Source organism: Chenopodium album, chromosome 3 (assembly GCF_948465745.1).
Source record: "Chenopodium album chromosome 3, dcCheAlbu1.1, whole genome shotgun sequence".
Classification (NCBI taxonomy): Eukaryota; Viridiplantae; Streptophyta; class Magnoliopsida; order Caryophyllales; family Amaranthaceae; genus Chenopodium; species Chenopodium album.
The window spans coordinates 79,330,816-79,343,467 of record NC_137836.1 but is presented as its reverse complement, the minus strand read 5'-3'; the positions used below and the strand labels follow the sequence as shown (position 1 = coordinate 79,343,467).

Below are 12,652 nucleotides of genomic sequence, written 5' to 3'. Positions count from 1 at the left end.
ATTGAGAGTGTTTACGTATAATTTAAATATTATACAACATACGAAGTACATATATAATTATATTTCTTTAAAAAAAAAAATTATGTACCCACAAATATGTCTAACTAGTAAATATCTTCCCCAAGTTAAAGTCTCATACGGTCCACATTAGAAGAAAAAAAAAATTATTATAGGTCATTTATAATTTGATGAAAACTTCGTGAATAAATATATAAAAAAAATAATAAAAAAAAGGAAAGGTTTTTTTTTAAAAAAAAATTGTTATGAAACTCACATACGTTATGCCTAGCTAGTAGCTACATGTTAATTGTATACTGTATTCGTAGGAGACTTAGGAATATTAAAGTAAGAAAGAAATGGTTATTAAGTTTAGATTATTAATTATGATAAGCTTATCGAACTACTGATGAATTAGACAACATATATAATTTTTGATAAGTTGATGACTGCTTGCCCATTCTGGTATGTATATGGATTTCATCAATGGAATAAGTCTTCTGTCTCATTATTAAAATTAGTTCAATCATTTGCCAATTAATTTTAAATTAATGCTATAATAGTATATTAATACTAGGAGTATTAATATAATACATGAAGGGGATATTTCATGTGAATTGAACCCCTTCACTTTGGAGGAATTGGTTTAGATTGGAGAAATTAAACTCCAAACAACTAGAATATGATGTAACATTTTACGCATTCACCAAAAATGGACTAAGTACGAATACAGTTTTCTTGAACATGTATTAGATAATTATGAAAAATATTAGTGACTAATTAGTCATGAAGATATATACATAGTACTTTATTTTTGTTACGTATTAATCTATTATTATATGGATTAATATAACATTCAACTAGATTTTCATGGATTAAAAGAAAATTGCCGATTGAAAAGTAGCTTAATGTAGCTGATTTATTTCCGTATATTCCTATTTAGGGATTCATCTCACCTGTAAAAACACTAAAAATGGGTTTAACATGCAAATCCTTCAATACATTCATTCATTCACTGCTATTCCAACTTTCCAAGCATTGTTCGTTGTTGAACTTTATACATCCTTGCGTATTGCATTACTATATAAATAAAAATATTATTGATGGATCGAATATTGATGGGATCCTTCTAAAATCATAACGAAATCCAAAATCTTAATTTCAAAATACTACCTCCGTTACATATTATTTGCAACGGTTAGACATTTTCCCTCTCTACTTTATGTCAAATCGTTGCAAATAATATGTAACGGAGGTAGTATATAGGATATACTATTAAAATATTATTATATGCTCCCAATATCCGGGATATACATACTACTATTTTTATTTTTTAAATAAATACAGTAGGTTACATAGATAGTTACCTTACCAAAACCCTTAAACCATCCTCAACGGCCAAACTCCTAGAGAGTAGGGTAAAGAAAAATGAATGAATCTCCACCCAGTAGCCATCTAAAAAGGTGTTTGATCCAATGACCTTTAGGTCATGAAGCCAAATCTTTATTATTAGACGAGTTTTTATAAATTCAGGTGCCCTAACTGAGACTAGACGATGAACGGAGTGTATGATACTGGTACTACGAGTTATATTTTATGGCATATACTTTGGGTAGCACAGACTTGCAACAATCATTTTCAGGGCCGAGGGAATAGGGAAGAGTGGTAGAGCAGCAGCTGCTGCTGCTCCCGATTCATAAGTTAGTGAATCAACCAGTATTCGCTGCTTTATCCACAGCTTACTTTAGGAGATTCTTTACCAAATTAGCAAACAAAGAAATACTTGGATCAAACGATAAAGATATGACATAAATTAGAGCATACGAAGTACATCTGTACATGGTTAGAGTTTCATCAAGAAAATAAAAAAGAAACAAGAAAACTTATTCACATTACACGAAATAATATACTAATTACATAGGAGGAAAGAGCAAAAACTTATTCGGCAATGATCAAATATGTACGAAGATAAAACTAATTATATGAAATGAAACAGGAGAGACCCTAGAATGTCAAAAAGTAGCTGGTGCAACTAGCAAAAATATGTTAAAATTCAGATATTTACAAGAATGATGACTGCTGCATTATAATTTACTGTAACTTAATTTGGTGTGGAGATAACAAGACCTCCGGTAAAGAATTAGCTGAATTAGCTGTCAATATTGACTCTCAGTAGTTTCTTTGTTGTGCCATTATATAGTATTATTAGTGCCAAGATCTCTTCCTTTTCATTCATCTTCTGATACTTATTCTGTTTGCACAACCCATATCCTTCGGAGGGGTTGTTTCAAAAATGTTTTGAGATAAAATCTGTGCAGTTTGTAGCAAAGACTAAGCTAAAGTTGATCCAAACTCGACCCAATGCTTGAAGCTATCAGGAAAATCTGCAGCTTTAGGTGCATCTCGCAATCTCCCCTGCAGGTAACAGAATCATTAGTACATGAAATCAGATCCACCCAATTAACTATTTTCAGACAAAAAAGGACAAGCTAGCCAAAATTAGATAGTTGCACATATAACAGATACGAAATCAGCACACAGGGATTCAGTACAGACAACAGGTCATCAGCCAGAATTATTTAAGAAAACACAGCATACCAATTTTTAACAGAGAAGGCTTAACCAAGGATGTAACGCAGACTGACCTGAGATGCATCATTTACAGAACTGCCATGCAGGGAACCACCAACTGGAGAGTTCACAAGTGAGGATCTGAATGCACATGGAAACCAATTTCAAGTTATGATTGAGCTTTAATTATGGTCATAACTCGTAGCGGTTATTTATATTTAAGATTTCCTCCTTTTCTTGAAATATAAGTAGTGACTAAAAAAATAAAAATAGCATTAGGCTACAGAGCAAATAATATAACTGACACCACATACAGATTGCTTTTGGAAATTTCAAATGCAGGGAAAGAAATTCAAGGGACTTACAGATCATACGAGTCCTCCTCGCATGAATTTCCCGATGATGAAATCCAATCAATATCAAGAATATCTGAACAATCAAATTCACTTCCATGTTCGATGTAACAACTACATTCACCTCTCATATATTTGGTCTCTGGCATATCTGTGAAAAGCCGACGGGCTGACATGGATGGAGTAAACCTAGAAATATGGACCAGAATCAAAGGGAGTAACACAACATTATTTAGGAAACATAATCAACTAGGTTATATTGACAAGTATTTTGACGGAAAATTATCCAAATCATGCGCTTTTAAACATCCAATTACATTGCATATCATGGTATTAAATCTTGGCTACATCACCACACATCGTGGCCACATTTTACAGGATTTGAGCTTACCACGACCAAAATATTAGGCCACAACAGCTTAGTTGCCTGCGAAAGTGGTTATGTAACCGCATCCAAGATTTAAAATCATGTTGCACAGCAATTAAACAATGACAAATTTGTGCACCTCAATTGAATCAGTGAATAGCATCTAGCAATTTCAATGCTCAAATTGTGTTCCTTAAATCAAGTGGATGATTTAAGAAAAATATTTGAATGGAATTGATTGACAAAGTGCAAGATAAATTCACATATTTTTGTAATCTTTATGGGCTGAAAGTGTAATCCATTTCTATATAGAGAACTTCCCATTCATGCTACAGTTATTCAGTTTAATTTATGGCAAAACTAAAGGGGTACTGAAACTACAAAAGGCAAGGGCATAAATCAAACAGAATAATAGATGTAGCTAGCTAAAATTTTACGCCTTACAGATAAAGCTAGCTAAAAAAACCCTCATATTACCAGATGTAAGAAAGAGCCATAGCTTTACCTTGTATAAGATACATTAGCATCGCTGACGTCACAAGTTGGCATCTCAGGCGTCGAATCTGAAAGACCACTCTTGTCTTCTTTCAAGTCAGGTAAAGTATGGTGATAATTACTAACTTCAGCTGGTGTTGTAGGCGAAGGACTCTCATACATAAGAACTCCATCTGACATAGACCTTTTCAAAAATGACCTAAAAGTAATAGAAGTGTGAGTCCCCTAAAGCTGTTTGCCTTGTGAAATTCTATAAAATGATACTTCCTCTGTTTTTTATTTTTATCTTTATTAAACTTGCAACACACATTGGTACGCTATTTAGGAAGTGATTAGATAAGGTAAACGGACAAATTAATCTAAAAAATTTAAACCGTAACAAATTAACACTTTCTTCTTATTACTGGTAAAAAAAAATTAATTACTTTGTCCGTTTACTTGGTCTAAAGTCCCTTTTCAATTGCGTGCCAAAAGGTGTTGCAAGAAAAAAATAAAAATAGAGAAGGTACAAAAAAACCTAAAACCACATTCAACTGTAGGCTATCCTTTCCTTAATTGAGTATACACCTGGACTATGATATTTCAGAATTTTTATGCCAATAATTGAGATCATCTTACATTCTAAGTGTGTTGTCTCAGATAAACGGTAGTGCACTCTAAACTAGACCATAAGCAATTTTGAAACTCCCCAAAATCATTAGGTTGTGCAGGTGATGCTACATAAGAGCCCACCATGAATATGCTTTTAAACAGCATATAAGATTTTCAACCCATTATCAATGTACAAGCCTAAATTGATCCAGTAGTTGTGTAAATCCTATCCTGCTGTCCAAAATGTCAGTTTATCATACAACTACAAATATGTTCTAAATTACTTTTTTGCTTTGTTAACATGGAGTATTATAAAAATGACCCTTCAAACCGCTTTTTGAGCAAACCAATGTAATCTTACAGCCAAGGTAGGGATGCAAAAAAGATATACCCAGAAATATCATCTGTCAAGGATGAGGTGAGTCTTCCAATACTATAGTGCTGATCTGAATCAAGTTCCCATAACGCAGGTTTACCCACTTCTGGTTGAAAATGACCTAAGAACCTGATTAAAAAAGATCCTAGATTATTACCGATTAAGGTAAGCCTTTCCTTTGGGAAGAGTTAGAATAAGGAAAACATAAACACCACAATAGTAATATTCAAATTAATAACTTACAGATTAATGGCATCTTGCTTTTCTGGATCCATGTACGCATTGTTCAAGTAACGCTGTAGAGTCCTAATAAACTCTTGGGATTGTATTGCTGCTTTCCAATGACCTTTTCGATCCGAGAATATCTATTAGCATCACATCACAAATGAACTCTTAATTTACGGGAGGTAATGGTGAGATAATCCATAATAAATGAAGTACAAAATGGTTTCATCAAAAGATGCTCACAAGTATAAAAGAATACTGATTTTATGAGTGATGGTTTTACCATGCTCTTAAATTGTGGGTTTATTATGTGAGCTTTAATTTTGTTAGTAAGGGTTCATATAGTATACTAGTAGATGGTTTTCAAGTTGTTTAATTAGACTTTGTGCTTTTACACCTAATAAATATTTGGGATTTATTATTCTAATACTAGGAGACATAAGGTAGTTGTAAGGCTATGGCCATCTCTATAGTAAACATTTATGAGAAATAACATTGTGTTCTTAAATCTTGTGTTTTTATCGATTCAAGCATATATTGTATCGTTAAAGATCTCAATATTAGAATCCTCATATTATTGTAATTATATCTAGATTTATCTTTCTTTCCCAATCACTAGTAATCTTCCATTCCATCTCATTAATATAACAAATGCTAAATTCGGGTTTGCCCTATTAAAAAGGATTACTAAATCCTTATCAAAAGAAGAAATCAAACAACATTATAATTTTCCATCTCTTTAATCATTACAAACACAGAATTTTGACAATTCCCAAGTATAAAATATGACACATTTCAATAACTTCACGAAAGAAAATTAAAACTTAAGCCAAGTGCTAGATCTGATAAATAATAAATAATTAATGTAACTAAAACCATAAAGTTTTTCAATTGTAGCCTAGTAGGAACACAAGTATACACTTCATTAAAACCAGCAGTCATAAAGATAAGAAAACTACCTTATTGTGTGCTGCAGATCCTCCATACTGCAGCGCAATTGTATCACCCATGGCCTCATAAAGCCCCATTAACATCTTAGCCAAAGTGTCATCGGGATCAATTAGTGGGGTGGGATTGATACCAATTGCATGTAACTGATGGCCTAGAGCAATTAAACCATATGCATATTGCGCAGCATTTGTACGGTCTAAACAATCAATGCAGTTAGTCCTCAACACCCCACTTTGGAACCTTGGAGTCTTTGAAGAAGAATATTCTGTAATGTCAGTTGTATTCACATGCTCTGTAGTGGCATTAGAAAAGCCAGATGACAACTCTGAATTCATTAATGAAGGCACTTGGCAATAAAAGAATCCAGTTTGATCCAACGCATTCTCAGCAACTCTACTTAGGAGCATCAATACCTTGTCACCTTTACTGAAATGTACAAACTTCCGATCAATATTTTTCCTCATTCACATCACAGGAAATATATTCATACTAAGTTCCAAACCATCTGTAATTTGGGGAAATAAGAAAGAGAGAAAATGTCAACTTACATGCTATACAGTCTCGTAAGATCCACTGTCCGAAACTTCAAGCGATTTTCCTTATCCAAAGTTTTATTGATGGAAGCAACAGCCTTAACAAATTCTGAATGAAGTACAGATTCACGAGGTTTCTTTTCCTTAGTCTGCAAGTAAAAAACCATTACTTTTACCATCTGAATACTATCAATAGCTAAATTTGACAAATATTAAGCAATTTAACTAAAACAGGAGAGAGAGAGAAAAAAAAAAAAAAAAAAAAAAAGTAAAGGCACACCTTAATGAGATTTAATATGAATATCGGATTTCCATATCTGTCTACAAGATTTTGAAAATGTCGTCGAGTTGCCTCATAATAGGGGTCCTCCTTTGACACTATGTAGACAAAATTGTGTCACATAAATTATCATGAAAAACATTCCCAAAAAAAAAAAAAATCTGTATTGAGTGAACATACATATGATGTCAGGTCTAAGAGTCATTCTTGAAGTCTCTTGAGACCAAAGAAGTGGAATTGAGCCCCTAATTTGCACAACTGAACTGATTTCCGAGACACATGTACTAGAGATCTCTTCATAAACAATTTGCTCCGTTTCCACATCATTAGCGGCTCGACCTTTCTCATTGACACCTCGTTTCAAGAATCTGTCAGCAAAAGAAAAAGGAATTGTTATCCAGGTAATGAAAAGAAATTCACATCTATTATCAATGCTCCCAAACTATAGATAGAGATGGTGAGGGCAGGATTTGGATGGAAAACTTAATGCATAATCTCATCAAATCAAGCAAATAAATTTCTCATCGAAAGGATCGTGGGGTTATTTATTATTGAATAGTGCTCAGGTATAGTAATCTCAGCAAAACATGCATTAAAGGATTTAACTATTGAAATTACGAAATAAAGTTAATGCTAGGTTAAATATTTTCAAAACTAGCACATTTAAAAATGTTGTGACTTACATAAATAGGTAAGGATGTTTAAAAGTACTAACAGTCGCAGCCTTTTTTTAAGTATTTTCCAATAGTAAACAAACATATATACCTTGTTCCAGCATAGTGGCGCGATCTTCTTGCAATTAGGGTCAAATTGACAGTACGGTCAGACCTTTGAAATTTGACCTGCCAGAATCACGATAGTCAGTACCATTTGAAATAACTTGATCTTACTTACATATTCCTCTATAAGAAAGATAAGAATCAAGTAGATGGTAGTAGTTGCCACTAATCACTATTCTCCATGAAATTGAAGGAAAGAATACCATTATAATATCAAGTAACCAATGGGACTTATTGACAATTCCTGCTAAGACTATTAGAGAAAAGCACAACAAAATGGAAGCACAAAACACTGAGAAAAATAAGGACAAAGAAACTACTACACACTCCATCAGTATGTATTAGTAGTAGTTAGTTCATTGTTAGTCACCTAGCTTATACCCCAATAGCCAAGCGTTGTAGCAAAAATAATTTATCTCTGGAAGCTTACACAAGATAAGAAATGCAAAGATACTAAATTAAAATACCTGTTTGAAGAAGCCATGTATCAATGCCACTGTCCAAACACTATTCCCAAGAAGAGTCCGAATTTCCCGAGTCAAAAATGCATTCCAAACAAACATTGTTTCATATGGAAGTGTTTTTTTCTGCTCATCACATAAGTTCTTTTGGAGACTATGCATGATACGGTAGGAGTAGCTGAAAAAGAAGTCCTTTGTAATATCCACTGTGCCTAAGAGCTTCTTGTATCTAATGAATTTAGCAACAAAGAAAAAATGCAAAACAGATGAATATATATAGAGAAAAATAATAATAAGGGGAAAATGAGAATAAAAAGATAAGAATGATAGACATTCAATGATAAATAGTCTACAACAAAAAAAACAACATTAATCGGGAAGAACACTGTCTCCTTCTGCAACCTGACAATACCTTGTATCACTCAGTCACTCTACAAGTTATCTTAAGATCAAAAGATCAATGAACTTTGCCCTCTGCATGTTCTGGATAAACAACTTGCAGTCTATAGGAAAGGCATCTAATAACAATATTCTCTAGTATGTCTAATAAAAGAATGCAAATGATTATACTTTACACGAATGTTATACAAACAATGAAACAACACTACCAAACTAGCCATAAAATAACCATCCAAGACTAACCAAATGAAAATAGAAGAGGAGGTAACTCCATAAAAAACCGAATTGTAAGCAAAATACACCAATATACATACTAGAAGACTAGACAATATGTCAGAAGAGGAGATAGGGGAATGACAACAACAAAAAGATAAGAGCACGATTCTGATAGAATATGCGTCTCTTACAAGAATAAGGTACATTTTACATTTACATGCAGAATAGACAAAAGACCTTTTTTCATTCTTAGAGTTAATCGAATCAAATCGAGCAGGAGAATGAGGGATTTGAATCATTTTGCTCTTTGACACGGCATATATTGCATGGCCGCAAATTTTCCCCACTTTCCTTCTCTCTGTTATAAGAATCATATAATAGGGTCCCAAGAATTTCACAAAACCTGAATACCAAAGTAAAACAAAATTACTCAGTCATTGCTCATGAAACAAGATCATCAAACATAAACCATGCATTATACTCACCCACGATTCCATAACATGTGGTGACAAATTTCAGTCCACCAGCATACTTATTTCCTTCATCTATCCTTTTCAGAATAACTGAACACTCGTGAGCAGAGTATACTGTCGGATCTTCAAAAACATCGAGATTAGAAAACGCTAATCTATCAATCTTGAGTATCCTCCAAAACCTCTTACTTTTATCACTTCCCACCATGTAAAAGTTCTGCTCAACAACAAAAAAAAAGTAACATGTAAAGATTGTGAAACAAGGCATTAAAATTTTAAAAAAACAATAACCCCCATCCCTAATATCCACCCTAAGTCTGATTGGATTTAGTTCAATTCATTACAACTATATTGAATCTGTTCGACCATCCTCGTGCATTCAATAAAACACTGCGAATTACTAAACATTGCAGCCAAATGACCTAGAGGCATTGTATTGCGATCATTATAAGCAGAATTGACAAGAAAACAAAGGCAACAGGTTCGTCTATAAAAGGTCACATCACCATTGAATTTTCGCAAATTCGAGTATAAGACATGCGTATACAAAAAGAAGATCAACTCCATCCATAATCTAGAACAAAACACTCAGCATATGATGGTAGGTCTAAAAGTTCTTTACAGCAAAAAATTCATAGAATAAATTAGATTGCTAATTCAATTCAACAGATTCGCCACTCTCAAATTCAAAATTCATATTAAATTCTAACCAATAATACATTTATTTTCACACCGTTACCATAAATTCGTAGATGCTGATTATCACAAATTACCAAACCATGAATTTCGAAAATTGAAATCGAACTCAAAACAAGCAATCATACAATCAACAAGCAATCAAACCTTCAAAAATTAAAATTAAACTCAAAACAAGCATTCAAACCACGATCAATTTAAAACAAGCAATGGATCAATTGACAAACAAAAAAAAGTCAAAATTAATACCGCGCGAGTTTCATAGAGTTTGAATTTCGCTAAATAATGTGAAGAAGTCGTCTCCAATTGCAGTTCATCAATTCCAGTATTTCCACCACCAATCAACGCCGTTTTTTCGGCGTTGCTGAAATCATCGCCACCGTTGCTATTGTTTTCGTTGCTGTTGCTGCTGTTGCTGTTGCTGTTGTTAGTTTCAGAAACCATGACTACTTCTACTTCCGATCCCGAGCCGACTCAGCCCGGGTCAACTCAGTTGAGCATACAATTGAATAAACCAAACAAAAAAAACTCAAACAATTTTTATCGTCGATTCACAATCAATTTACACGACGAATTCAAGCATTATTATTCCAATCAATTCACAAATTAAAATTCTAGCAAAAACAAAACAATAACACAGTTTAATTTACAAAAAAATTGAATTGAATGAGAGAAGCTAGGTTAATGGAAGCTTCGAGAATGAAATTGAGAGTGAGTTGGGAGAATTGGAGGAGAGAGAAAGAGATCGGAGTAGCAGAGAAATTCAAAAAGAGGCTTTTTTGAGGAGAGAGAAAAACAAAGGGAAGAGAAGAGAAGAACAGATCATTGGAGAGAGAAGACAGACTATTGCTGAGATAGAGAGAGAAAACTACGGCGACTACTGTGATACTACGTGTACCACATAATTATGGCCAAAACCTTAAATTTAATATTTCAGGATATTTTCAATTTTTTTTTTTTAAATACCCTCCTCATATTATTGATTTATTCAAGTTTTTTTAGAAAATTATCTTGGTGAAAATAATCCTATCATATAATTAATATCGGGTCACGAGACAGCGACATTTGGCTTTCAACTTATGGATATTTAAGATAAAATTGTAAGTTTACGGTTTTATTTTAAATAAAATACCAATATTTTAGATGTACAAATAAAATTTTCGACCAAAGATAGCAAATTGTCATAAAAGCGAATTAATTCCTAACTAATTTTGTATTAATGATATAATTTAAAAATTTACCTATAGATTAAAAATTTATCTTAAAATTCAATAAACAATCCGAAAACCACACAGGCACAAAACTAGTCCGTATACAAAGTCTTAACAATGATCATTTATTTCTTAATGATTTACTATTGACTATAACCCTAATAACCAAATCAAACACTCTATTTTCTTTATCATTCTAATAATGGTTCATAATGTATATTAAAAAGCTGACATGACATGATAACATCATACGATTCGAGTGTGAAACCAACATAAAAAGTCTTGACAATGATCATTTATTTCTTAATGATTTACTATTGACTATAACCCTAAATATCAAATCAAATACTCTATTTTCTTTATCATTTTCATAAGGTATATTAAAAAGCTGACATGACATGATAACATGATACGATTCGGGTGTGAAACCAACAATTAGGGTCTGCCCTCTTCAGTTCAACTCCAATCAGTTCAGTTCAGCTCTTAATATCCATCACTTGTAAATAATTCAATTCAGCTCTATTCATCAGTTCAGTAAATTAGAACAGGCCATTAGTTAAGGATTTATGACATGTATAATTGAGTATTGTATCAGTAAAAAAGCAACATGTTTAATCAAAGTGAGGTAAGTATATCGAGATTCCAAGTTCAAATAAAATTCGACATGATTCAGCTTGTCTAAGGTAGGTCAAAATGATCTATATTATATGCAATGTGGCAATACGAGGGCACGAAAAAAAAGGGTTAGTGTCAACTCGTTTACTAACTTGATTAAGCGGGTCTAAACAAGTCAACGTGACACGACATTTCTAATTACACGAGTCGAATTAATGTTGTGGTTTCCCAACCCATTTATCTTTACACAAAAACATGCAAATTCAACCCCTCACACACATTTGCTAACTATGAAGTATAATTTAAGTTAAATTTATCATAAAAATAATTTAAGTTGAATTTATCATAAAAGTATTTAATAATAAATTTAGACAAGTTTATATAAGTTTTGAAAGATGTTTCATAACAATCTCGCTTAACTTGTTTAATAAAATAACGCACTTAACAAGTTGTATTTGTATCTCTCCTATCTCAAACACATTATTAGACATTGTAATTATTTGAAAAATCAAATATAAACGTGAAAGTTGGGACAAATTTGAGTTAATATGTACGAGTATGTACTATTATTAAGAAGTTTACAAAGAAGGGGTCAAATTTGGTATTGTTGGTGACTTGGTGTCGAGTTTTTCTACAGATTATACGAAGTATTTTATGTTGGCGTAAATAAGGTGATAAATATAAAAAGGAAAAAGGCGTTAATGATTGGGTTTACTTGGAATATTTAGTAATTCATGCAAGTTGTTGATTATAATAGAGAAAGGGATTGGATGTGAACCCGTTGATAAAAAATTGAAATGGTGTTTTGCTTAACTCATTATGCCGACGATTTTATAGTAAAAAAAACATTTTAACACGTTTTGACTTCTTCTTACTAGTGTTTGATTGGAACTTTAGAAGGATGTATGACATCGCTAGGCAACGATTCTTACATATATTATGAAGTATTGTTCTTAATTTCTTATGTATTAATCTATCAACTTTAAAAAAGTGGTTATTGTGGTTTAATTGCATAGATTATAGTTAATTTACATGATTAGGAATGTCGGAATATAATAAAATG

At 32.5% G+C, this 12,652-nt stretch overlaps 1 protein-coding gene across 1 annotated transcript; it reads right to left on the bottom strand.

The window, feature by feature from the left end:
• Nucleotides 1-1,867: 1,867 nt before the first annotated feature.
• On the bottom strand, nucleotides 1,868-10,636 carry LOC145624377 (phosphoinositide phosphatase SAC2-like). The gene is made up of 15 exons (XM_081677400.1): nucleotides 10,013-10,636; nucleotides 9,080-9,284; nucleotides 8,832-8,997; nucleotides 7,986-8,208; nucleotides 7,505-7,581; nucleotides 6,920-7,107; nucleotides 6,740-6,837; nucleotides 6,475-6,608; nucleotides 5,935-6,352; nucleotides 4,994-5,115; nucleotides 4,766-4,879; nucleotides 3,794-3,982; nucleotides 2,934-3,110; nucleotides 2,643-2,709; nucleotides 1,868-2,412 (listed from the first exon to the last, which is right to left on the bottom strand). Exons 1-15 carry the CDS (start codon nucleotides 10,205-10,207, stop codon nucleotides 2,329-2,331), a joined length of 2,457 nt encoding a protein of 818 aa, XP_081533526.1. The 5' UTR covers nucleotides 10,208-10,636; the 3' UTR covers nucleotides 1,868-2,328.
• Nucleotides 10,637-12,652: the final 2,016 nt, after the last annotated feature.